The following is a 27,686-nucleotide window of genomic DNA, read 5'->3' as shown; positions in this document are numbered from 1 at the left end:
GTGTGCTAAACCAGCCCCTGTTCTATCCATCTGTTCTATTGATTAGATTATTGGTGACATTGACACATCATTCAGGGTATTTCCAGTGATTAGCATGATCTTATGAAACGTTAGTCATTGAAACATTCATTACCAATCTAGTGGATGTAGGCTAGTGTCACTGTTCAAACAAGAGGACCCTTCGTTGGGAGTAATGTGTTGTTAAATCAAGAATAAAGGTTGCATTTTAAATACTCCCTAGTCTCAGCATGTCAGCGAAAACTGATTTGTACTAGTTCATTACTAATACAGCAACTTGGTAATTGAGTGATTTCGTTCAATTTTTCACTCATTATTAAAGGAAGGAATTTGAGATCAGCCAACTTCTAAGCAAAGTTGAAGATGAGCAGATTTTGGGGTCACAACTGCAGAAAAAGATCAAAGAATTACAGGTAATTTATACATCCTGTTAAATCTGTGCATGAACTGATGTTACTTGTTCTGAAATTATAATCAATGCATATTCATCTTAAGGCTCGTATTGAAGAGCTTGAAGAAGAAATTGAAGCTGAACGTGCCTCTCGTGCTAAGACTGAGAAGCAGAGAGCTGATCTTTCCCGAGAACTTGAAGAGATCAGTGAACGACTAGAAGAAGCTGGTGGTGCAACTGCAGCACAAATTGAAATGAACAAGAAACGAGAAGCAGAATTTCAGAAGATGCGCCGCGATCTGGAAGAATCTACCCTCCAGCATGAAGCCACGGCTGCTGCTCTTCGTAAGAAGCAGGCTGATAGTGTCGCAGAGCTTGGGGAACAAATCGACAATCTGCAACGTGTGAAACAGAAACTTGAGAAGGAAAAGAGTGAGTTCAAGATGGAAATTGATGACCTTGCGAGCAATATGGAATCTGTGTCCAAAAATAAGGTATGATTCTGAATGTTGCTGGATCTTACTCTTTCCTATAATAATGCTTTTTTAAAAACACTAATTTTATGCCAAACCAAAGCATACAAGACACATGGGGCTGGATTCTCCGTATGGGATGTCTGAAGCGTGCTTCCCGCTGGGTTGGAGAATCGGGCGTGGGGGAAAATCTAGATAGGCCCCGCTGACACTTGGATTAAGGTTGATGGCCACACGCAAGCAGGAGGATATAAAGGAATGCAAATAGATCTTAATGACCCATCTGCATCCATTTAGTAGGCACGATACCCTATTCTCCGGTCCGCTGGGCTGGGAATCACGTGGGTATCAACTCTGGTATTTACCAGCATGACCACGAGGGGTAGCTCCTTAGGTGAGTTGCCCCCAAAGGCCATCCAAGGGCTACCCACTGCCTACTATGAACTAACTTTCTACCCGTCCTCTACCAGGCCCTCCCTATAGACCTCTTTAATTTGGAGACCCTCCCCGGGATGCCCTAACTAAGGAAACCCCCCTAGGGATCCCCTTAATAAGGAGACCCCAACTAGGGAGTCTCTCATTGAAAGACCTCTCTGCCAGAAATTCCTTAATTGAAGGAAACCCCAACAGAGAGTTTCTAACTGAAGGAACCCCCACAGATACCCCCTAACTGAAGGAAACCTCCACAGAGACCCCCTAACTAAATGGATCAATCACAGAGACCTCCTGAATAAAGGGAGGGGGTCCCTGCCTGTAAGCTAGAAAGCAGTCCAGACAGAGGTAGTGGGAAATGTTACAGCTGTAACACTTACCCTGAAGCTCCACATGTCCAGTTCTCGAAGTAGAACATCTGTGACCTGTGTTTCAACCCCTCAGATCCATTATCTGCAAGCAATTCATTTCTTTCTAGTAGTGGGCTGTGATTGACAGCTTCTACAAACCAACTACAGCCTTGATTCATTCATCCCCTTCATGGATGAGTGACTTTGTGGTGAAACCCCAATGTTTACAAACATTGACTACATCAAAAAGAGGTAAGTGCATTCTAATTAATAAGTGCGTTCGAATCACTCAAGCGTGTGATTGAAATGCATTTATTGTTCTTTGATATGGTTGATATTTGTATGTGGGAGTTTGCTATCATGCCACCCACTCATAATGGCGACTCATTCGCGGAATTCCCTTGGGAATCCTTTGTATTCCTTGTCAAGCATGAATTTGCATGGCAAGGGATGTGGAATTGCTTCATGATTTTCTCTCCCAGGGTGAACGTAAGTCAGTTGCAATTCCCTCCGGCGGGAGAACCATAGTCTCCCAAACGTAGAATCTCTTGCATAATCGTTCAAAAACATAACACAATGCACACAGTTTGACATACTTTCCCCCTTTTCCCCCCTTAACACCCCCCACCAACGAACCATCTCCCCTCTCCTCCTCCCACCCACTCGTTGGCGAAAAACAAGTCCTCGAATAGGCACAAGAACATCATCCGTCTTACGAAGAACCCCTAAATTTGAACCTCTGAGAGCGAACTTAATTTTTTCCAACTTAAGGAACTCCACCATTTCTCACCGCCAACTCCCCCATTTCCATCAGTGGTTCCACTGACCTCCACCCCAGTAGAATTCACCACCAGGTAATCAAAGTGGCGAAGGCCGCAATATTAGTTCCCCCTCACTTCCAGTAGCTCCGGCAGTCCCAAGATTCCAAAGATCTCCACCAGCAGGCACGGCAACATCTTCATCCCCACGATTTCCGCAATGCTTCAAAAATCAGGCGCCAAAAACCTTGTTAGCTCAGACATGACAAAAACATATGGACATAATTTGCTGGCCCCCCTCCACATCCCTTGTACTTGTCCTCTATGTCTTGGAAGAATCATACGAGCTATGTCATATGAACCCTATGCACCACTTTAAACTGTACCACGCTCATCCCATCACAGGATGATGTTGCATTCATCCAGTGCATAATTTCACTCTAAACACCCCTCCCCATCCCAATTCTATTCTCAGCCCTTTCCCCCACTTCCACTTCATCTCCTCAGTTGGAGCCTTCTGCGTGTTCACCAGCCACCCATAAATGTCCGCAATCTTCCCATCTCCCAGCTCTCTGTGTTAACAATCTATCCAGCAAGGTAATCTCGGGCAGTTGAGGGAATGAGGGTAGCTCCTTCCGCACAAAGTCCTGCATCTGTATGTACCTGAACCAACTCCACATCATCCCAATTGAGCGCGTAGGCATTTTCTAACACAACCGGCACTCCCTCCAAATCCCGGCTTACCATTACATACTAACCCATTGGGTCCTGTACCTTGCTGGCCACCACAAACGCCACTCTTTTGCTAAATAGGAACACAACCCCTCTCGACTTGGAATCAAACCCCAAGTGAAAAGTTTGTCCCACCCATTGCTTTCTCAGCCGCACCTGATCCTTCATCTGCAGGTGCTTCTCCTGCAGAAAAACTATCTCTGCATTTAAACGTTTCGGGTGTGCAAACACTCACGATCAATTCACCAGAACATTCAACCCTTGCACATTCCAAGTGACTATCCTTACCGGGGGTTTCTGACACCACTCCTCCCTTTGGGTCCGCCATCACAAAACTATCCCTACCCCCAATCCCCTTTCCTGCCCAGGCCCACTCAAAATGGCCACCCCTCCGCTCTCCCCTGCCATCACTCGACAAGCTACCTGCAATTCCTTTAATTATGCTTAATAATTGTTGTCTGTTTGGTTTCACACCTTTTGAATGTTCCATATATTGGCTTTAGGCAAACCTTGAGAAAGTGGCCCGATCTCTTGAGGACCAGGTCAGTGAACTGAAGACCAAACATGATGAGCATCAGCGTTTGATCAACGATTTATCAACTCACAAAGCACGTCTTGGAACAGAAAATGGTATTGATTGATTGCATAACCATTTATTTTTTGGTGCCTACAAAATATAACATCATTTTACAATTTATTTGCTTGGATTCACTTCTAATTTGCAGGTGAACTGAGCCGCCAGTTGGAGGAGAAAGAATCCTTGGTATCTCAGCTAACAAGAGGCAAACAAGGATACACCCAACAGATTGAGGAGCTTAAGAGACAGCTGGAGGAAGAAACAAAGGTACCAGAATAATTTAAGTAACTAATTTATATCAGCTTTATAAAGAAAATATTATGTAATTAATTAAAATTGTCCAATGCGCAACATTATAAAATATTACATTTTGTGATTTAATGGTTCAGTAATTGACCTCATATGCTACCATTGCAAGTGGCAATATTTCTAATCATGGTGTTAAGAAGCAAAGTATCACTATTTATTTGCGCAGTAATGATCACAGGTAATTAACTATTATTTCATCATCCAATTTGGTAATTATTTCAGGCTAAGGGTGCCTTGGCACATGCTCTGCAGTCTTCCCGCCATGACTGTGATTTGCTCCGTGAGCAATATGAAGAGGAACAGGAGGCAAAGGCTGAGCTCCAACGTGGCATGTCCAAGGCCAACAGCGAAGTTGCTCAGTGGAGAACAAAATATGAAACTGATGCAATTCAGCGCACAGAGGAATTGGAGGAGGCCAAGTATGTTATAATGAATGTGAGTTTGGATTCCGACAGAATTCTGTTTCAAATAGTATTATTACAACACCTTTGGTTTTGTACATTTCAGGAAAAAGCTTGCTCAGCGTCTACAGGATGCAGAAGAGCATATTGAGGCTGTGAACTCCAAATGTGCTTCACTGGAAAAGACAAAACAGAGATTGCTAAATGAAGTGGAGGATCTCATGATAGATGTGGAGAGGGCAAACTCAGCAGCAGCAGCTCTTGACAAGAAACAGAAGAACTTTGATAAGGTAAGATTTTGTTTATTACTGTTTCTCATTCTCTGTCATTCTATTCATAGTACCAATTTTTTATTAATGTTAAGTAAATTCAGCTGTGGATAGATACAAGATTGACACAATGGGCGGGATTTTCTGGCCATTCATGCTGGCAGGGCCTTATGATTCCGCTGACAGTGCACCACACGGCAGTGAGGGGTGCATTCAATGGGAAACTCTGTTAACAATGGTGGGACCAGAAGATCCACTGATGAGCTGCACTCCACCACTGCAGAACATGTCACGAAGGGGGAGGAAAATACCACCTATAATATCTCTTTGTGAGGATTAGACTGGATTTTTGAATGGACAGAGCCCTTCAGGAAACCATCCAATAACATTTAAGGTTCACAACTGCTGGAGTAATTCTTTATCCCCAATAATGCTGTGAATGCAGTCTAAATCAAAATGTTCAAGCCTGAAATCGATAATTATCAGGATTGTGTCGGGAAGGGGATATATGAAGTTGAGGCACATGGTCAGTCATGACCAAATGAGATAGCAAAACAAACTCAAGGAGCTGAAATAGCTACTTCTCTTCCATATTTTAAAAACAAGTTTTAAATGCACTCAAAATATACATTGCCTGGACTTTAAAAAAATATAGTACTCAACCTTTTTAGTGTCATAAGAAAGCGAATACCATCCCTTGATCTGCGTAATAAAATATAATCGTTCAGCAGTAGACCTTTGTCCTTCTGTTTAAACGTGCATGCATTACGTTCTTTTGAGACAGGCAGACTGAGTTGCATCCCAAAGTTTAGTTCTAGTCTTGCAATCTGCACTCCATATTCCCCAACTATCATCTCATATCAGCATTGAGATGGGACTACTTTCTCATACTACATTTGTACCTTTTCCAATTGTCCACCACAGATCCTGGCAGACTGGAAACAGAAATTTGAGGAAACCCAGGCTGAACTGGAAGCAGCCCAGAAGGAGTCCCGCAGTCTGAGTACTGAGGTCTTCAAGATGAAGAATGCATACGAGGAGTCTCTGGATCAACTTGAAACTCTTAAACGAGAAAACAAGAATCTGCAGCGTAAGTATTAAACTTTTCTTATAATTTTAAGCATTTGAGAATTTTAATATTAATGCATTTCACATGTTTGCATTGCTGTTAAAATCTATAGCAAAATGCGATTCTTGCCTATTATGCTTTTCACTTTTAAGGAATCAGTCACACATCATGGGTGCATAAAACATACATAGAAAATAGAAGCAGAAGGCCATTTAGCCCTTCAAGCTTGTCCGTCATTCATTATGACCATGGCTGATGATCAAATTCAATACCCTGATCCTGCCCCCCCCCCCCCCCCACATATCCTTTGATCCCTTTAGCCCCAAGAGCTTTATCTAATTCTTTCTTGAAATTACACAACGTTATTGCGTCAACTACTTTTTGTGGTAGTGAATTCCACAGATTCACCACTCTCTGGGTGAAGTAACTTTTCCTCACCCCAGTCCTTACTGCTTATCCTCAAACTATGACCCCTAGTTCTGGATCCCCCCACCATCGGGAACATTCTTTCAGAATTTACCATGTCTAATTCTGTTAGAATTTTGTAAGTTTCTATGATATCCCCTCTCACCCTCCCAAACTCCAATGAATATAATCCTAACCAACTTCGTCTCTCCTCATATGACAGTCCCGCCATACCAGGAATCAGCCTGGTAAACCTTCGCTGCACTCCCACCATGGCAAGAACACCCTTCATCAGATAAGGACACCAAAACTGCACACAATGCTACAGGTGTGGCCTTACCAATGCGCTATACAATTGCAATAAAACATCCCTATTCCTCTCGCTATGAAGCCAACATACCATTTGCCTTCTTTACTGCCTGCTGTACCTGCGCATTTATTTTCAGCGACTGACGCATGAGGATACCAAGGGCTCACTGAGTATCCACCTCTCTCAATTTACACCCATTCAAATAATAATCTGCATTCCTATTTTTGCTACAAAATGGATAACCTCACATTTATCTACATTTTACTGCATCTGCCCACTCAATAAGCCTGTCCAAGTCCCATTGAAGTATCTCTGCATCCTCTTCAAAGTTCACTCTCCCACCCAACTTTGTATCATCTCCAAATTTGGGGATAATACATTTAGTCCCCTTGCCCAAATCATTAATAAACATGAACAGTTGGAATCCTAGCAGAGATCCCTGCGGTCTCCCACTAGTCACTGCCTGCCAATCAGAAAAAGACCCATTTATTCCAACTTTTTGCTTCGTGTCTGTTAAACAGCTTTCTCAAGACACTACCCTCAGTCCCTTGCACTTTAACTTTGCATAGTAATCTACCATGTGAAATCTTGTTAAAAGCCTTCTGAAAGTCCAAATGAACCACATCCACTGGGTCTCCTGAATCAACTCTACTAGTTACATCTTCAAAAAATTCCAGGAGATTTGTTAAGCATGATTTCCCTTTCATAAATCCATGCTGACTTTGATTGATTATACCACTGCTTTCCAAATGCTGTGCTATGAAATTCCTGATAATGGATTCCAGCAACTTCCCTACTACCGCCGTTATGCTCACTGGTCTGTAGTTCCCTGTTTTCTCTAAATTTCACTTTTTGAATGGTGGGGTTATATTAGCTACCCTCCAATCTATTGGAACCATTCCAAACTCCAAAGAATTTTGGAAAATTATCGCCAATGGATCTACTATTTCTAGGGCTTCTTCTCAACATAATCTGGGCCTTATCAGTATAACCGTATAATGGTCTGGTAATCTTAGTTTTATCAACACAAAATAGGTCTAATTTGATTTTATTTTCATAAACCAGAGGAGATCTCTGATCTGACTGAGCATCTGGCTGAAAGCAGCAAGGCCCTCCATGAGCTAGAAAAAGCAAAGAAGATTGCTGAGCAGGAGAAGAGTGAAATTCAGGCAGCACTGGAGGAAGCAGAGGTAAAACTAATAATTTAAAAAAAACATCTTTACACAATAGAAATTTAAATTTAAATTTAGACTTAGTCATCATTTGAAAATAAATCATTAAATGGTGTCTACTGAGTATAATTCATGGGTGACTTTTCCTAAGCATAGTTTTCTTTACGTTTGGCTGACAGATAAACCAATGGATCTATACACAGTATTGTCAGTTATTACTGATTGGCATAACTTTGAACCAGGATTACTGTTTTTACAATAATTTTTTCAAAAAGCACTTTTAAAACTCAAATGTTACAAGTCATATTTGTGCATTTTGACATCAGGAAGCTAATATTCGATTGCAATCATGAATCAAAGAAACACAAAATCATAGAATTGTTACTGCACAGAAGAAGGTCATTTGGCCCACTCTATCCATGACGGCTCTCTGCAAGAGCAACTCAGACAATCCCATTCTCACACCCTTTCCCTGTAGCTCTGCAAAGTTTTATCATCAGATAACTTGAAATGTTTTGAAAGCCACAACTGAATCTGTCCCCACCACACTCTCGTGCAGGATATCCCAGACTCTAACCAGTCATTGCGTGAAAAATGTTTTTCCTCATGCCATCTTTGGATTGTTTAGCCAGTCAACTTAAAATGGCGTCGTGGGTGGCACAGTGGCGCAGTGGTTAGCATTGCTGCATCAGACGCTGAGGCCCTGGGTTCAATCCCGGCCCCGGGTCACTGTCCATGTGGAATTTGCACATTCTCCCAGTGTCTGCGTGGGTCTCCCCCTCCCCCCCCCCCCCACCACAACCCAAAGATGTGCAGGGTAGGTGAATTGGCCATGCTAAATTGTCCCTTAATTGAAAAAAAAAGAATTGGGTACTCTAAGTTAAAAAACAACTTAAAATGGTGTTCCTTCATTCTCTACCCATCCAGCAATAGAAGTACCTTCTCCCTATCTACTCTGTCCATGAGCTTCATGTTATTGAACATTCCGATTAAATCCCCTCTCAACCTTTTCTCCAATGAGAACTGCATCAGCTTCTCCAATCTATCCATGTATTTATTTAAAAAACACATTACCTTGAAAAAAATCCATTGTGGCATTTATTAATTAATCCATTATTTTTTAAGTGACGATTAATTTTGTCAGAGATTAGAAATTTTTAAAGACCATCTCCAAAGTTAACCTAACAGGCCTATAGCCTCCAGGGTTTCCTTGCATCACTTTTTAAACAACAATTTTTCTAAGTGTAATTTTCAATTCTTCAGTCCTCCAGCATCACCTCTGTATCTAAGGTGGATTGGAAGATTGTTGCTAGTGGTCCCAATTTCGACCATTATTTATTTCAGTCTCCTTGAATGCGTCTGATCTGGTCCTGGTGACTGACCAACTTTAAGTATAGCCAGCTTTCTTCAGTAGTTGATCATCAAGTAACTTTTACACACAAAGGATTGTAGAAGTTTGGAAATCTCTTCTGTAAATAGATGCTTGATCAATAGTTCATTTTAAATCTTAAATTGTTAGATATTTGTGAACAAAATGTTGTAAGGGATATGGGGCAAAGACAGGTATATGGAGTTAAGTCGCAGATCAGTCATCATCTCATTGAATGGCAGAACATGGTTCAGGGACTAAATGACTTACTCCATTTCCTATATTTCTATGTTTCAACAATGTAACAGTCTAAAAGAATAGATGAAATTAATGTACACTGTCATCATTGAGAGTACAAGCAGCTTTTATGACAATAATGTGTGAAATGTTGAAAAATTATAGGCTTCTCTGGAACATGAAGAGAGCAAGATCCTCCGTATTCAACTAGAAATGAACCAAATAAAATCTGAAATTGATAGGAAAATTGCAGAGAAAGATGAGGAGATTGACCAGTTGAAGAGGAACCACCAGAGGGTTGTAGAAACAATGCAAAGTGCCTTGGACTCAGAAATCAGGAGTAGAAATGATGCTTTAAGAATCAAAAAGAAAATGGAAGGAGATCTGAATGAAATGGAGATTCAGTTGGGACATGCGAACCGTCAGGCTTCTGAAGCTCAGAAACATCTCAGAAACCTGCAGGGTCAATTAAAGGTCTGTTTAATAGAACATTTGTCTTTGATTTATTGTTAATTTTAATCTCCTTCTAAATATTGTGCAATCTCCTGTCAATAAAGTAAATGTAATGCATTTATCTATGACATAACCAGCAATTTTAGGATAAAGTACTTAAGATTTTACGAAAACAAACAAATGATTCTAATTTATAATATAAATATTACAGTTTACTGAAATACCTGCTTTCAATATATTTCTGCTATCCAAATAGGATACCCAGTTACACCTGGATGATTCTCTCAGAAGCCAGGAAGATTTGAAGGAGCAATTGGCCATGGTTGAGCGCAGAAGTGGCTTGCAGCAGGCTGAGATTGAAGAAATAAGAGCAGCACTGGAACAGACAGATAGATCTCGCAAAATTGCTGAACAGGAGCTAGTTGATGTCACTGAGAGAGTACAGCTGCTGCACTCACAGGTTTGTACAGACACTAATGCAAGTTTGAAACTGGAAGCGTGCGGCTGAGGCCTAGGTTTGCTGAGGAAGCTGATAGGGCCAGGGCGAGGTAATTCTGTTGAAATTAATGGCAGGAACTCATTAACAGTGTTAGATCCATTTCCCACCTGGAACCCGATTAACTAGGCAACCTGGCTGGCTAGTGTGAAAGAACATCAGTAACAGAAGACTGCAGCATATGCCAACCTTTCATGTCTAATTTCCAAATTCTGGAAAACCGAAAGTAAATTTTTAATTGGATTTCCATTTGCTCAGTCATGGGGCTTAATATTGAGGAAACAGTCTGTTATTTTTGCAATTTACAAATCCTACAAACATGATTTTGCAAACGGATGTCTCCTGCAGAACACAAGTCTCATCAACACCAAAAAGAAGCTGGATGCTGACCTGAACCATCTTCAAACTGAAATGGAGGAAACAATTCAGGAATCGAGGAATGCCGAAGAAAAAGCAAAGAAGGCTATCACAGATGTAAGCCACAAGTTAACTTCTTTGTTAATATTTTCACAAATGATTTGTCACACTTCAATGACTTTGTTGGTACCATTTCAAGTTTGAGCTTGAATAATTATTTGCCCCATTACTTCACGGTTCTAAGGCTGCCATGATGGCTGAAGAGTTGAAGAAGGAACAGGATACTAGTGCTCACCTTGAACGAATGAAGAAGAACCTCGAGGTGACGGTGAAGGACCTGCAGCAGCGCCTGGATGAGGCTGAGCAGCTCGCAATGAAAGGAGGAAAGAAACAGCTCCAGAAACTGGAGGCTAGGGTAAGCAGCACAATTGTACTATCACATGATGCTTGAAAAGGTTTGTGAATATGTTGAGATTTTGGCTACAAAATGAGAATCATAATAATTTTGCAGCAGTATGAATCTTGCGTGCATATAAAATAATAAATGCCACCTGGTGATTGGTTTAGGTGCGTGAGCTGGAAAATGAACTGGAAGGTGAGCAGAAACGAAGTTCTGAAGCTGTCAAAGGTGTTCGCAAATATGAAAGAAGAGTCAAGGAACTGACTTATCAGGTATTTACAAGTTCATTATTTGGAGAGGGAACATCATTGTGGGAACCGGTAATTTCACAAAATATCAATATAACTGTTGCCTCTTTTGCATTATTTACAGTCTGAGGAAGACAGGAAAAATGTTCTTAGACTGCAGGACTTAGTTGACAAGCTGCAGATGAAAGTTAAGGCTTACAAGAGGCAATGTGAGGACACTGTAAGTAACCAAGGATTTTGTTGCATTTATTCTTCAAAATGCTTTTTGATAATTATTTCATAAAATTGAATTTAGACTTCAAATATTTGAGCTTTTATTCTGTAGTATAAGATCAAGAAATACTCATGCAATCTACCCTAAAGGCAAATCAGGAACATCAAAAATCTGTTTATACACAAATCATTTAGTTTCGTTTAGGTCATTTAGTTTAACAGGCCATCTCTTTTCACTGATTTATGTATCGTACCCTGTTCAATAAGAACATATTCAGCCTTATAAACTTCAATCTATTTACTTAGGATCCAAATCCAGAACTAAGGTACAGAATCATCGCTGTCATTATTAACTGAATTGTCAAATTCATGAAAACTTTCTCGACATAAGATACCCCTAAAATGCACTCAGCATATTAATTAATCATTATAATTATGTTTTTGTTTTGTTTTTAAAAAAAATAATTTTTATTCAAGTTTTCACAAATTTTTACCAACAAGAACAGAAAGAAATAAGAACATACACAAATAATAAGTTAACAGAAATAATTAACAGGAAAGCAAATATACACGCCCAATAAAGAAAAACAAACGAACCCTCACCCGCCCACCCACCCTGAAACCCCCCCCCCGGGTTGCTGCTGTTGCTGACCATCACCTAACGCTCCGCCAGGAAGTCTAGAGACAGTTGCCACCGCCGGAAGAACCCTTGCACCGACCCCCTTAAGGCAAATTTGACCCTCTCCAGTTTGATAAACCCAGCCATATCGTTGACCCAGGATTCTACGCCCGGGGGCATCGCATCCTTCCACTGTAGAAGAATCCTGCGCCGGGCTACCAGGGACGCAAAGGCCAGAATACCGGCCTCTTTCACCTCCTGCACTCACGGTCCACTGCTACCCTAAATATTGCGAGCCCCCAACCCTGGAACCAACCACCCTTGACAGCGTTTCCGTGACGCCCCTCCAAAAACACGCCCAGAACATGTGGGTGCGGTTTGCTGGGCTCCCTGAACACCTGACACACCTGTCCTCTCTCCCAAAGAACCAGCTCAGCCGTGCCCCAGTCATGTGCGCCCTATGCAGCACCTTAAATTGAATTACGCTGAGCCTTGCGCGAGGAGGAGGAATTCACCCTCCCCAGGGCATCCACCACGTCCCCTCGTCGATCTCCTCTCCTAACTCCTCCTCCCACTTACCTTTCAGCTCTTCCACCGAGACCTCCTCCCCCTTCTGCATCACTTGATAGGTTGCCGAAATCCTCCCCTCTCCAACCCACATCCCCGAGAGCACCCTGTCCTGAATCCCTCTTGACGGCAACAGTGGGAACTCCGCCACCTGCCGCCTGCCAAACACCCTTACCTGCATGTATCTGAAGGTGTTCCCTGGGGTGAGGCCAAACCTCTGCTCCAGCTCCCACAGAGTCGCAAACTTCCCATCTACAAATAGGCCCCCCAACCGCCTAATACCTGCCCTGTGCCAGCTCAGAAACCCTCCGTCCATTCTCCCTGGGACAAACCGGTGGTTCCCCCATATCGGGGACCACACTGAAGCCCTCACCTCCCCCCATGCCACCTCCATTGCCCCCAAATGTTGAGGGCAGCCGCCACCACCGGGCTTGTAGTATACCTCGTTGGGGGAAGCAGTAGCAGCGCCATCACCAGCACGTCCAGACTCGTGCCCACACAGGACGCCATCGCCAACCTCTTCCATGCCGCCCCCTCCCCCTCCATTACCCACCTACGTATCATCGCCACGTTAGCGGCCCAGTAGTACCCACAGAGGTTAGGCAGCGCCAACCCCCCCCCCCCCCCCCCATCCCTGCCCTGCTCCAGGAACACCCTTCTCACCCTTTTCACACCGGGAAAAGTCAAACAAGTGCCGTAGCGGGCCCTAAAAAGAGCCCAAAAGTCCTATGCTAGCGGGAGCTGCCGAACGTGCGACTTAGCTCCGCATCGTTTTTTTTTTGCACTGAGTGCTGAGCTTGTGGCATTTGAGTGCTACAGTGAGAGTTTGGTGACTGAGGGAGTAAAAGGGTTATTTAAAGTCTAGTATTTCTTTTATTTAGTTAATTAACTTAAAAGTTGCTGTTTGGTCTATAAGAAGGTGAATTTTGAATCAGCTTTAAACAAGGTTCTACTTGGACTTACTTGCAGCTGGAGCTTGTTAATTAGTTAATTGCATTAGGCCAGTTTTTAGAAGCTAGAGTCACAGTATAAATAGGGGCTAGATACAGTGCAGACTTTGTTTGCACTGAGTGCTGAACTTGTGGCATTTGAGTGCTACAGTGAGAGTTTGGTGACTGAGGGAGTGCTGAGCTTGTGGCATTTGAGTGCTACAGTGAGAGTTTGGTGACTGAGGGAGTGCTGAGCTTGTGGCATTTGAGTGCTACAGTGAGAGTTTGGTGACTGAGGGAGTTAGGTGAGGAGGGAGTAAGGTACTCCTTTCATTTAATTTCCTATATTTATCAAAGAGCGTGAAGGGAACCAGGAGTTTAGAGTACAGCTGACTGGGAGCAGAGTCGGAGGGCGGAGGTCCAGTTGGTCCACAGGGCAGCTAATTCTGTAAAGTAAGAGGGGATGGAGGCTAGGGCAGTTGCATGCTCCTCCTGTAGGATGTGGGTGGTGAGGGATACCACTGGTGTCCCCGCTGACTATACCTGCGGGAAGTGCACCCAACTCCAGCTCCTCAGAGACCGTGTTAAGGTACTGGAGCTGGAGCTGGATGAACTTCGGATCATCCGGGAGGCAGAGGGGGTCATAGAGAAGAGTTACAGGGAGGTAGCCACACCAAAGGTACTGGACAAGAGTAGCTGGGTTACAGTCAGGGGAAAGAAAACTAACAGGCAGACAGTGCAGGGATCCCTCGTGGCCATTCCCCTTCAAAACAAGTATACCGTTTTGGATGCTGTTGGGGGGGATGACCTACCGGGGGAAGGCCCCAGCGGCCAGGTCTCTGGCACTGAGTCTGGCTCTGGGGCTCAGAAGGGAAGGGGGGAGCATAGAAAAGCAATAGTAATAGGAGATTCAATGGTTAGGGGAATAGATAGGAGATTCTGTGGTCGCGAGCGAGACTCCCGAAAGGTATGTTGCCTCCCGGGTGCCAGGGCCAGGGATGTCTCTGATCGTGTCTTCAGGATCCTGAAGGGGGAGGGTGAGCAGCCAGAAGTCGTGGTGCACATTGGTACCAACGATGTAGGTAGGAAAAAGGGTGTGGAGGTAATAAACAAGTTTAGGGAGTTAGGCTGGAAGTTAAGGGCCAGGACAGACAGAGTTGTCATCTCTGGTTTGTTGCCGGTGCCACGTGATAGCGAGGCTAGGAATAGGGAGAGAGTGCAGTTGAACACGTGGCTGCAGGAATGGTGTAGGAGGGAGGGCTTCAGGTATTTGGATAATTGGAGCGCATTCTGGGGAAGGTGGGACCTGTACAAGCAGGACGGGTTGCATCTGAACCAGAGGGGCACCAATATCCTGGGGGGGAGGTTTTCTAGTACTCTTCGGGAGGGTTTAAACTAATTTGGCAGGGGAATGGGAACCGGATCTGTAGTCCAGCAACTAAGGTAGACGATAGTCAGGACGCCAAAGCACGTAGTGATGCAGTGGGGAAGGTAACAATGACAAAGGAGAGTACTTGCAGGAAAGGAGATGGGTTGAAGTGTGTATACTTTAATGCAAGAAGCATCAGGAATAAGGTGGGTGAACTTAATGCATGGATCGGTACTTGGGACTACGATGTGGTGGCCATCACGGAAACTTGGATAGAAGAGGGGCAGAAATGGTTGTTGGAGGTCCCTGGTTATAGATGTTTCAACAAGATTAGGGAGGATGGTAAAAGAGGTGGGGGGGTGGCATTGTTAATTAGAGATAGTATAACAGCTGCAGAAAGGCAGTTCGAGGGGGATCTGCCTACTGAGGTAATATGGGTTGAAGTTAGAAATAGGAAAGGAGCAGTCACCTTGTTGGGAGTGTTCTATAGGCCCCCCAATAGCAGCAGAGATGTGGAGGAACAGATTGGGAAACAGATTCTGGAAAGGTGCAGAAGTCACAGGGTAGTAGTCATGGGCGACTTCAACTTCCCAAACATTGAGTGGAAACTCTTTAGATCAAATAGTTTGGATGGGGTAGTGTTTGTGCAGTGTGTCCAGGAAGCTTTTCTAACACAGTATGTAGATTGTCCGACCAGAGGGGAGGCCATATTGGATTTAGTACTTGGTAATGAACCAGGGCAGGTGATAGATTTGTTAGTGGGGGAGCATTTTGGAGGTAGTGACCACAATTCTCTGACTTTCACTTTAGTAATGGAGAGGGATAGGTGCGAGCAACAGGGCAAGGTTTATAATTGGGGGAAGGGTAAATACAATGCTGTCAGACAAGAATTGAAGTGCAGAAGTTGGGAACATAGGCTGTCAGGGAAGGACACAAGTGAAATGTGGAACTTGTTCAAGGATCAGGTACTGCGTGTCTTTGATATGTATGTCCCTGTCAGGCAGGGAAGAGATGGTCGAGTGAGGGAACCATGGTTGACAAGAGAGGTTGAATGTCTTGTTAAGAGGAAGAAGGAGACTTATGTAAGGCTGAAGAAACAAGGTTCAGACAGTGCGCTGGAGGGATACAAGATAGCCAGGAGGGAACTGAAGAAAGGGATTAGGAGAGCTAAGAGAGGGCATGAAAAATCTTTGGCGGGTAGGATCAAGGAAAACCCCAAGGCCTTTTACACATACGTGAGAAATATGAGAATGACTAGAGTGAGAGTAGGTCCGATTAAGGACAGTAGCGGGAGATTGTGTATTGAGTCTGAAGAGATAGGAGAGGCCTTGAACAAGTATTTTTCTTCAGTATTTACAAATGAGAGGGGCCATATTGTTGGAGAGGACAGCGTGAAGCAGACTGATAAGCTTGAGGAGATACTTGTCAGGAAGGAAGATGTGTTGCGCGTTTTGAAAAACTTGAGGATAGACAAGTCCCCCGGGCCTGACGGGATATATCCAAGGATTCTCTGGGAAGCAAGAAATGAAATTGCAGAGCCGTTGGCAATGATCTTTTCGTCCTCGCTGTCAACAGGGGTGGTACCAGAGGATTGGAGAGTGGCGAATGTCGTGCCCCTGTTCAAAAAAGGGAATAGGGATAACCCTGGGAATTACAGGCCAGTTAGTCTTACTTCGGTGGTAGGCAAAGTAATGGAAAGGGTACTGAGGGATAGGATTTCTGAGCATCTGGAAAGGCATTGCTTGATTAGGGATAGTCAGCACGGATTTGTGAGGGGTAGGTCTTGCCTTACAAGTCTTATTGAATTCTTTGAGGAGGTGACCAAGCATGTGGATGAAGGTAAAGCAGTGGATGTAGTGTACATGGATTTTAGTAAGGCATTTGATAAGGTTCCCCATGGTAGGCTTATGCAGAAAGTAAGGAGGCATGGGATAGTGGGAAATTTGGCCAGTTGGATAACAAACTGGCTAACCGATAGAAGACAGAGAGTTGTGGTGGATGGCAAATATTCAGCCTGGAGCCCAGTTATCAGTGGCGTACCGCAGGGATCAGTTCTGGGTCCTCTGCTGTTTGTGATTTTCATTAACGACTTGGATGAGGGAGTTGAAGGGTGGGTCAGTAAATTTGCAGATGATACGAAGATTGGTGGAGTTGTGGATAGTGAGGAGGGCTGTTGTCGGCTTCAAAGAGACATAGATAGAATGCAGAGCTGGGCTGAGAAGTGGCAGATGGAGTTTAACCCTGACAAGTGTGAGGTTGTCCATTTTGGAAGGACAAATCTGAATGCGGAATACAGGGTTAATGGTAGGGTTCTTGGCAATGTGGAGGAGCAGAGAGATCTTGGGGTCTATGTTCATTGTTCTTTGAAAGTTGCCACTCAAGTGGATAGAGCTGTGAAGAAGGCCTATGGTGTGCTAGCGTTCATTAGCAGAGGGATTGAATTTAAGAGCCGTGAGGTGATGATGCAGCTGTACAAAACCTTGGTCAGGCCACATTTGGAGTACTGTGTGCAGTTCTGGTCACCTCATTTTAGGAAGGATGTGGAAGCTTTGGAAAAGGTGCAAAGGAGATTTACCAGGATGTTGCCTGGAATGGAGAGTAGGTCATACGAGGAAAGATTGAGGGTGTTAGGCCTTTTCTCATTAGAACGGAGAAGGATGAGGGGCGACTTGATAGAGGTTTATAAGATGATCAGGGGAATAGATAGAGTAGACAGTCAGAGACTTTTTCCCCGGGTGGAACACACCATTACAAGGGGACATAAATTTAAGATAAATGGTGGAAGATATAGAGGGGATGTCAGAGGTAGGTTCTTTACCCAGAGAGTAGTGGGGGCATGGAATGCACTGCCTGTGGTAGTAGTTGAGTCGGAAAATTTATGGACCTTCAAGCGGCTATTGGATAGGTACTTGGATTAGGGTAGAATAAGGGAGTGTAGGTTAACTTCTTAAGGGCAGCACGGTAGCATTGTGGATAGCACAATTGCTTCACAGCTCCAGGGTCCCAAGTTCGATTTCGACTTGGGTCACTGTCTGTGTGGAGTCTGCACATCCTCCCCGTGACTGCGTGGGTTTCCTCCGGGTACTCCGGTTTCCTCCCACAGTCCAAAGATGTGCAGGTTGGGTGGATTGGCCATGACAAATTGTCCAAAATTCTATGATTAACCTAGGACAAAAGTTCGGCGCAACATCGTGGGCCGAAGGGCCTGTTCTGTGCTGTATTTCTCTATCTCTATCTATAGCCGCAACCGGAAGTCCTTGTTTTTTAAAATAAATTTAGAGTACCCAATTATTTTTTTTTCCAATTAAGGGGCAATTTAGCATGGTCAATCCACCTACCCTGCACATCTTTGTGGGGTGTGGGGGTGAAATCCACGCAGACACAGGGAGAATGTGCAAACTCCACACGGCAGTGACCCAGGGCCGGGATTCAAACCCGGGTCCTCAACGCCGCCCTGGTCTTATTATTATTTATCAGATGTGGGTGTGACTGGCTCCTCCAGCGGTTATTGCCCATCCTAATTGACCTTGAACTGAGTCTGCATTGCTGTGGACCTGGAGCCACATGTTGGCCAGGCCAGATAAGGATGGCAGATTTCCTTCCTTAAGGGCCATTAGTGAACCAGATGGGTTTTTATTACAATCAACAATGGTAATTATTAGACTTTTTAAATCCCAGATTTTTATTGCATTCACATTTCACCTTCTGCCCTGGTTCTCTGGATTACTAGTCCGATGACAATACCTTCATCATCAAGAAAAGATTAATATTCACCATCTTATACTCAGGACAGCATGGTGACACTGGTTAGTACTTGGGTGTAATTCTCTTGCCACATTGTGCTCAAGCGAGAACACAACGTGGCCGGTGAATCCCGGGAGAACCATCTTGCAGGCTACCTGGCAGTTTTTGAGCCTCGTGGGATTGACCCAAGTCCCGCGAGGCGTTATGTTCCGAACTCAGCCCAAAAGGTGTGGGACCAAACTGCTCCCGGAAGTAGGTGTTAAACATACTTAAGATCTATCACCCGGGATACGCCAGCCTCCCTCGATTCTCCTGGTTTGATTCTGGCCTGAGGATTTTCAGTGCGGAGTTTGAACGTTCTCCGTATCTGTGTGGGTTCCTCTGGGTGCTCCGGTTTCCTTCCACAGTCCAAAGATGCGCAGGTTAGGTGGATTTGTTACGCTAAATTATTTTATTTTTTATTTTTCCAATTAAGGGGCAATTTAGCATGGCCAATCCACCTACCTGCACATCTTTGGGTTGTGGGGTGAGACCCATGCTGACACGGGGAAAATATGCAAACTCCACACGGACAACGAATCAGGGCCGGGATCAAACTCGGGTCCACATGAGACAGCAGTGCTAACCAATGTCGCCCAGCTACGCTAATTTGCCACTTAATTTGTCTGTGTGGCTATGCTTGCGGTGTAGTGCACGACAAGAAAAACGCCCCTGGTGATAGGCTAGCGATCTGTTTGAGGAATAAATAGCTACAGAACCAGACGTTAGTCTGACCCTATGCACTGTAAAGGTGTAGAAAGGTTGAGAGAGAGATATTATACTGAAGTGCTTTGAGACATATCTCATTATTACCTCTTTGTTAACACCATAGACTGAGCAGGAGAAGATTTGAGTGACCTATCATGAATCTGAAATTTTTCACCTTTCATTCAACATGGCCGGTGAATCCAGGGAGAGCCCTCTCACGAGCTTCCCGGCAGCCTCCGTGCCTCGTGGGATTCAGCCACGTCCCATGAGGCGTTGGGTTTGAACTTTGCCCAAAAGAGGTGCTCCCAGAAGTAGGTTTTAAGCCTACTTAATACCTACTCACCTGGGATACACCGGCCTTCCTCGATTCTCCGCTCTCCCCAGGCAGACTGCAGCCAGGCGCCGATCAGTGCTAGTCCACATGAACGTGGACCAGGCGGACTGGCACCTGGGGTGTCTTCTGTGCTATCAGAGATGCCTGAGTGGTGGGATCAGTGTAGGGTGGCCCACCAACCCTCCCCTTGGAAAGTGGGCACCTTGGCACTGCCAGCTGGCACGATGGCACGGCCACCACTGCCAAGGTGTCTGGGTAGCACCAAGCTGGCTGGAGCACTGCCGTGGTGCCAGGGTGGCAGTACAAGAGTACCCAAGAGCCAGATTGGCACTGCCAAGGGTTAGGGCCTGAGGGCGGCCATGCTCATGAAAGAAGGGTGGAGGGGGGTTTGAAGAGTGAGGGTGTGCAGGGCAGGTAAGTAGGGACCTCTGGGAGATCTGGGAGGGTGACGGCTGGGGGCCCTGGAAGGGAAGGGTGTTCTAAGGTGGCTAAGTGTGCGGGGGGCCCCAAGGGGCTCAGTAGCGGGGTATCCTCACTTGGGGGGGTGTGGAGTAGTGCCCCTGTGTGTGGGGGGTGACATTGCCTATGGGTGGGGGTATCGGAAACTCAGAAGCTCACTTAGAGATCAGGGTACCCTTTCAAAATCCAACCTGGGGCGGGATTCTCTGATCCCCTGCCGGGGCGGAGAATTGCCGGGGGCCGGCATCAAACCCGCCCCCACCGTGTCCTGAATTCTTAGCCACCAGAGATTCGGCGGGGGCGGGAATCGCGCCGCGCCGGTCGGCGCCCCCCCCCCCCCCCCCCCCCAGCGATTCTCCGGCACGCGATGGGCCAAAGTCCCACCGCTGTCAAGCCTCTCCCTCCGATGGGAATCAAAACACCTACCTGACTGGCGGCGCGGGCGGGCTCCGTGATCCTGTGGGGCGCGCGGGGCGATCTAGCCCCGGGGGGTGCCCCCACAGTGGCCTGGCCCGCGATCGGAGCCCACCGATCGGCAGGTGGGCCTGTGCCGTGGGGGCACTCTTTTCCTTCCACCTTCGCCATGGTCTTTACCATGGCGGAGGCAGAAGTGACCCCCTCCCCTGCGCATGCGTGGGGATGACATCAGCAGCCGCTGACGCTCCGGCACATGCACGGACTTACGCTGGGCGGCCAAGTCCTTTCGGCCCCGGCTGTCGTGGCGCCAAATGCCGTCCACGCCAGCCGGCGGAGCGCCCACCACTCCTCCGCGGGCCTAGCCCCTAAAGGTGCGGAGACTTCCGCACCTTTGGGGCGGCCCGACGCTGGAGTGGTTCACCCCACTCTATCACGCCGGGACTCCCGCCCCGCCGGGTAGGGGAGAATCCCGGCCCTGATCTCAGAGTTCAGCTTCTCAGTGCTAAAAAAATTCTGGGCGGGATAATCCGTCGGCCAGTGCCGGAATCAAGAAACGTGATTGGGCGGAGAATCAGTTCCGACATAGAAATTGCGCCGGGCGCCGGTTTGACGCCAAATTGCAATTCTCTGTCGCCTCATAGGTGGTGTCAATGCGTTCCAGAACACACGTACAGTAAACACCTTTCGCATATTATCAGCAGGCCCGACCATGTATTCTCTGGGGCCTCGGCGATTCTCTGCCCCAGGTGGGCTGATTTCCCAACGGCGAGGTTAACCTGTGCTTTTAAAAATTACGAAACCGTGGCTGATGAGGGAGAGGGGGTACAGAAAGTGTCCAACATTTCCATAGTTTGTTGACGGGTGTGCCGCTGGCCGAGCAGGCTTGGGGAGTAGCGGGAGGTGGCCAGGAGATGGGCTGTGGGGTCGGGGTGAGCGGGCGCAGAGCACCATTGTTGCCACCTGCAAGGCAGCCATGCAGCTGTGGATGCCACTGATTACCCACTGTGAACTTAGGGCCACGGGTCGTATGGGTCCCCCCCCCCAATGCACCCCCTAGATGCCCTCTGGGCCCAGCCAACCCATCAGCTGTATAGGCGCGCTCAGTCTCCAGAGTGTCAATCATGGACCCAGTGAATCCTGCTCTGTTTCTCATTGGAATTGAATGTGTTCCACGAGGCGCTGGTGCTAATCCCTCTAGCCATTGAATCGGTCCAGGTTCGGCTCCACTTTTGCTGTTATGGAAGGCCACGAATCCTGCCCCGGTGTCAACACTTAGGGAACAATCTTCTGGTCATGCTATGCCAGAAAAGAATCTCTCAGTGGTGCAGCGGGCTGGTGAAAGACGGGAGACCCTGCTCCCAAGATCTACCCAGCTCGTAATGCCTCGCGAGATTGCGTTGAATCGTTGCAACGTTAATCCCGCCCACAATGGGTGGGATCAGATTTTGGCAATCTGCATTTTAGAGTGAGGCAGTAAGCCTTCCTCTAATGTGCAGATTCCCGAGGTACCTGTGGCTTTGGGATTCAATCCCGTTACCTTGGGGACCTCGGGCGAGCGTTGTTTGGTGCTAGTCCCCACAAATGGGGACCAGGCAGAATGACACTCGTGGGGGTCTCCAAGGGGATTGGAAGCCCCCAGCAGCATGCCCGTTGGGCATTGTGGTGCCCTGGAACTGCTGGTGCCATCTGGGTACCCTGGCAGTGTCAGCCTGGCACCCCACCACTGACACCTGGCAAACCTGTTCTATTCCCTCGACCATGGAGTTGTAAAGATTTACACATGGGGCGGGATTCTCCGTCAGCGGGATCGTCTGCTTCACTGGCAGCGCACTATTGCCCACGGATTTTCCTGTTGTAGTCAAAATTGGAAACCCCACTGGTCAGCTGCTGGGACGAGGATCCCACTGCTCAGAAAATAAAAATGTTCTCCTTCGTCAACTGATTGGAGACTGAAGTCCCAGATATAATGTAACTATTAAAACACACTGCACAAAGCAATGCCCTATCAATTCATAGAGTCTTCCATCAAATTTAGGCTGGTTTCAAATTCAGGTCCCAGATATAAGAAAGCAATGTGATAAACAAATTCATGATTCAGTCTATTCTCGCAAAGAATGAAAAGCTGGTGCAGCGTGTAAATGATTGGACTATAGATTTCAAAATATATGGATCACAGCATGAGAACACAAATATCTTTGTCAAAACATTTGTGAATGATTCACACTTTAATTATCCAGGTGAACAGCTACATTCTCCTACAACCAATATTCTAACCTGCAACCTGCTATATCCCCTTTAGGAGGAACAGGCCAATATTCACCTGTCCAAGTTCAGGAAGGTGCAGCATGAACTGGAGGAAGCCGAGGAACGTGCTGACATTGCAGAGTCTCAAGTCAACAAACTTAGAAGTAAAAGCCGTGACATAAGTATAAAGGTATGCTCGATGTAGCTGATTTCAAAATGGAATAAATAGTGGAGCTTAATAAACATTGACTAAAAGTATTGGTAAAGATCTCCGTTGTTTGCCTGAAATAAATGGTATTTTAAATGCAACCTTTTCATTTTATTGATTTAACCATTTGCATTTTCTTTTTATGCATTAGACCTCCGCTGAAGAGTAGATAACAATTTGAAATGGTCCAAAGAAGATATCCACAAAATGTGTATTTCTTTGTAACATAGTTTTATAAAGATAGTTCTGTCTGTAGAAATAAAAGCGCATCTCTGAAAAATCTTTCTTTGTCATCTTTGTCTGTTCGTTAGTTGGCTTGATAATTATTCTAGGTAGGGCAGCACAGTGGCACAGTGGTTAGCACTGCTGCCTCAACACCGCGGACCCAGGTTCAAACCCAGCCCCAGATCACTGTCTGTGTGGAATTTACATGTCACCATGTTTGTGTGGGTTTCACCCCCACAACCTAATGCTGTGTAGGTAATTGGATTGGCCACACTAAATTGACCCTTAATTGGAAAAAAGGATTAGGTAACTTAAATTAATGAAAAAAAGATAATCTTTCTAGGAACAAAAATGCTGCACAGAAAAATCCAACAAAATTATGTTGTGAAAAAAGTTTGGTGTGACTATAGAAAGGAACATCTATTATCATGGTGCACATGAAATTGTTGCCAATCAAGAAACTAACATATCTCTATTATACTATTGAAATTATGGGGTGAAAATTATTCTGTACCCACAGGCAGCATGTGCCACAACTTGAAGGCCCAGGCAATGTTAAAGACAGCCTCAAGCTGTATAAAAATGCCTTACCTTTCATTATTGCTTGCTATTACTGAAGAACCCTGACCAGAAGAGGCTTACTGATTACAAGAACAAAGGATGCCGGCTACTGATTCCCCTGTTTAGTACTGCTTGAAATTATGGGAACAGACCAGAAGGACTCTAATATGAAGTTGCCACACCGAAGAGGGATAAATTCCATGAGGGGGAAAGGAAACTGGCTCAGGTAGATTGGAAACAAAGATTGGGAGGTAAAATAATAAACAAAATGATGGAAGGCTGCCAACCAATGAGATAGTTCAATTACATGCTTGACCCATTGTGAGGCAGGAGATAGGAATGGCATGCATAGCTCATCTTCCTTGGAAGATTAAACAAATTGAGATTAAAGTGCAACAGGAAACTGTTGTGTTCTGTGATCCTACTGTTATAATGATATACACAGAACATCTATGGGCGGCACGGTAGCACAGTGGTTAGCACTGTTGCTTCACAGTGCCAGGTCCCAGGTTTGATTCCCAGCTTGTGTCAGTGTACGGAGACTGCACGTTCTCCCCGTGTCTGCGTGGGTTTCCTCCAGGTGCTCCTGTTTCCTCCCACAAGTCCCAAAAGATGTGCTGTGAGGTAATTTGGACATTCTGAATTCTCCCTCAGTGTACCTGAACAGGTGCCGGAGTGTGGCGACTCAGGGATTTTCACAGTAACTTCATTGCAGTGTTATTGTAAGCCTACTTGTGACAATAATAAAGATTATTATTAGTTGTTTACCTGGAACAATGATTTATTGGCAAATGCATGGAAAGGTAACTAACAGATTACTATACAGACAAAATTACTTGAATTCTCCTGGAGCTACTCCAAGTGCGACTATCCTGTCCTGCTACCAACTGGCGGTTCACTCCAGTCACGCGATGGATGTCTGACACCATCTTCTGGCCTGAGGTCTTACCAATAGTCATGTGCATTGATATACAAATATATACATTATTACAACTATATACATTTATGTGTGCATGCATAACACTACATGCCCCTTCCTTTGGAGGCATTAATATTTACAAACATGACAGTTCTTTAATTAACCTGATATGCATGATGGCTTTAAACATATGCTTGATACATTTTATTGCAAGTTTAGTCTGTCAGGCTTGCGCCCTAATCTGGTTGACCTCCTGAGTGATGGCGGAATCGGCAAACGTGTACCACCTTCATTTGTTGCTGGCGTTCCTGAAATTCCGCATTCCCTGTTGCAGATGCATCTTTAATAACTGGCTCTGTTGGGTGGTCTGTGCCCTCTTCAAGTTTGGGATTGCACACCAGCTCTTCTGCTGGTCTCAGCACGAAAGGCCATTGCACATTGAGTAGCGCTCTTTGGTTCCTGCGCAAGACTGAATCATCCTAAGTAAGCACCGGAAACAACTGTGGATCTGCCTGTTGCAAAACCTTTGCCAGTTGTAACTATCCATTACCATTTGCATCTTCAAGTCTCACTGTATCACCTAGATGCAGTGGCTGGAGCTTCCTTGTGGATCTATCATACACCTCTTTCTGCCTCCTCTTTTGAGAAAGCAAGTTCTGTTCCAGTCGTCGATCTACAGGAGGAGCCACCATGAAAGGCAGGGTCATCCGTAGTTGTCTTTTCATAAGCAGCTGAACTTATTGACAAGTGGCACTGAACGATACCTTAGAAGTGTGAAATAGATGTCTTCTTGGCTATCACTGGCCTTCTTTAGCAGCTGCTTTATGATGTGCACACCCTTTTCTGCCTTCCTGTTCGACTGGGGATATAGAGGTCGAGAGGTGATGTGCCTAAAATGATAGTAACGAGCAAATTCAGTCCATTCAGGATTTTTGAAACCAGACCTATTGTCCGACATGACAATAGTTGGTATATCATGCCGGGCCAAAATCGCTTTGGCATGTTGGATGACACACCGAGAAGTTGAGTTTGCCAACTGTGCAACGTTCAGATAGTTCAGGAAATAATCAATAACTACAAAGTAGTCTCTCCCATTGAAGTGGAACAGATCCATGCCCACTTTCTGACAAGGACTTGCAATGAGGTCACCCACATGCATCGACTTTTTACTTTGCTTGCAGCAGAATTTCTGACAAATGTCACAGTGGTCAACCATGTCATATTATACTTTGTGGTAATATGTTGTTATTCTCTGCCATTTGATCCAGAATGGTCTGATGAGTTGATGATAAAGAAATTACCAATCTTTAGTTTGACGCAAAACTAATTTATTGAATAACGATTAATTGAATAGAGTTCGCGCACACTACTGAGCTATAATTACTAATAAAGTAAGGTTGAATCTGTTAAACAGTAATCTATAATCTAGTATAAACTAATGATGATTTTGTGTTAACTCTCTCTCTAATCTAAACTACTCCTTGTGCTGTGATCAATACTTCTTCTTTGCTAACTCCATTAACTATCCAGCATTCCCTGAGGTCTGATATTTATATTGGGAACTGGTGTTGCTCTCTAGTGTTTGAGTTACACTGAGATGGAATAATTAACCCTTCACTGGTGTACCTATATACACAACATTACAAACCATGCCGGCAATGTCTTGGGTGATGACTGGCCAAGAGATTGTATCCCTGGCCCTGCGCTTGCACTTTTCAATACCCAGGTGCCCTTCATGGAGCTTCTTAAGCATAAACGGCATCAAGGAATGTGGAATCACAATTCTGTGCTGCTGCAGAAGTAGGCCATTCGCTTCACTCAATTCTGACCACACACTGTAGTAGTCAGAGCAGGAACCGTTAAACCATCAATATCGGAAACATTGGATTACATTTTACAGGACTACGTCCTTTTCCTGCCTTTATTAGGTGCGACTTGTCATTGGAGATTGGAAGCGACACAGCGACGAGATTGACATGTAGTGGAACATTTCATCAACCAAGCGTACCTCTTTGATTTAAAACAAATATATTTTTATTGGTATTTTCAGTTTTTACCCAGTTGCACATTGTGTTTAATATTTACAGTACGTGTGATTCTTATAATAATAATCTTTATTGTCACAAGTAGGCATACATTAATACTGCAATGAAGTTACTGTGAAAAGTCCAAGTCGCCACCTTCCGGCGCCTGTTCGGGAACACAGAGACAGAGAATTCAGCATGTCCAAATTACCTAATAGCACATCCTTTGGGACTTGTAGGAGGAAACCGGAGCACCCGGAGGAAACCCACGGAGACACGGGGAGAACATGCAGATTCCGCACAGTCAGTGACCCAAGTCGGGAATCGAACCTGGGAACCTGGGACTCTGGCACTGTGAAGCCATAGTGCTAACCACTATGTTACACATCGTCTACTACAAGGACAACCCGGTAGCACAGTGGTTACCGAAATTGCAAGACTCGGCCTTCAACCTCAAGTCGGTTGCAAAGCTATCAAAAGTTTTGCCTGCTTTTTTGGTACGTGTACGAAATATACAACACGTGGTGATGTGCATCACTGTAAATACACAAGGGGTTAATGTAAGTACATGTAGACTATCTAGACACTAGAGGGAGCACCAGAGACATGACACACAGACACTCAACCAATAGAACAGTTAGATAGGACATGACCAATGGACATTCACGATACACACAGAGGTGACACGACCACAGGAGGGCATTACATCAACCCATATCTAAAGGACACAACACACATGATCTTCCTCTTTCCAGTGGAGACAGTCAGTGAGTAGAGACACAGGGTTGATTCAATATCACTCCCACCACGTGGATTGTAGCAGACTGGTTAGTCCGTCTGAGTAGCTATAGAAGGATTAACAGTAGTGGCAAACCCGAGTG

At 45.2% G+C, this 27,686-nt stretch overlaps 1 protein-coding gene across 1 annotated transcript in view; it reads left to right on the top strand.

The window, feature by feature from the left end:
* LOC119953769 (myosin-4-like) overlaps positions 1-23,358 on the top strand; it is a 40,284-nt gene extending 16,926 nt beyond the window's left edge. The window contains exons 26-41 of the mRNA XM_038778384.1: positions 341-431; positions 514-903; positions 3,658-3,784; positions 3,880-3,998; positions 4,263-4,459; positions 4,548-4,731; positions 5,635-5,800; positions 7,560-7,684; positions 9,438-9,746; positions 9,982-10,185; positions 10,570-10,695; positions 10,823-10,993; positions 11,146-11,250; positions 11,351-11,446; positions 22,924-23,058; positions 23,228-23,358. Coding sequence (XP_038634312.1) covers positions 341-431; positions 514-903; positions 3,658-3,784; positions 3,880-3,998; positions 4,263-4,459; positions 4,548-4,731; positions 5,635-5,800; positions 7,560-7,684; positions 9,438-9,746; positions 9,982-10,185; positions 10,570-10,695; positions 10,823-10,993; positions 11,146-11,250; positions 11,351-11,446; positions 22,924-23,058; positions 23,228-23,245 — 2,563 coding nt within the window. The 3' untranslated portion in view covers positions 23,246-23,358. The remainder of the gene's footprint in view (positions 1-340; positions 432-513; positions 904-3,657; positions 3,785-3,879; positions 3,999-4,262; positions 4,460-4,547; positions 4,732-5,634; positions 5,801-7,559; positions 7,685-9,437; positions 9,747-9,981; positions 10,186-10,569; positions 10,696-10,822; positions 10,994-11,145; positions 11,251-11,350; positions 11,447-22,923; positions 23,059-23,227) is intronic.
* The last annotated feature ends 4,328 nt before the right edge of the window (positions 23,359-27,686 follow it).

This window comes from Scyliorhinus canicula, chromosome 18 (assembly GCF_902713615.1).
Source record: "Scyliorhinus canicula chromosome 18, sScyCan1.1, whole genome shotgun sequence".
Taxonomy (NCBI): domain Eukaryota; kingdom Metazoa; phylum Chordata; class Chondrichthyes; order Carcharhiniformes; family Scyliorhinidae; genus Scyliorhinus; species Scyliorhinus canicula.
This window is presented reverse-complemented; position numbering and strand designations above follow the sequence as displayed.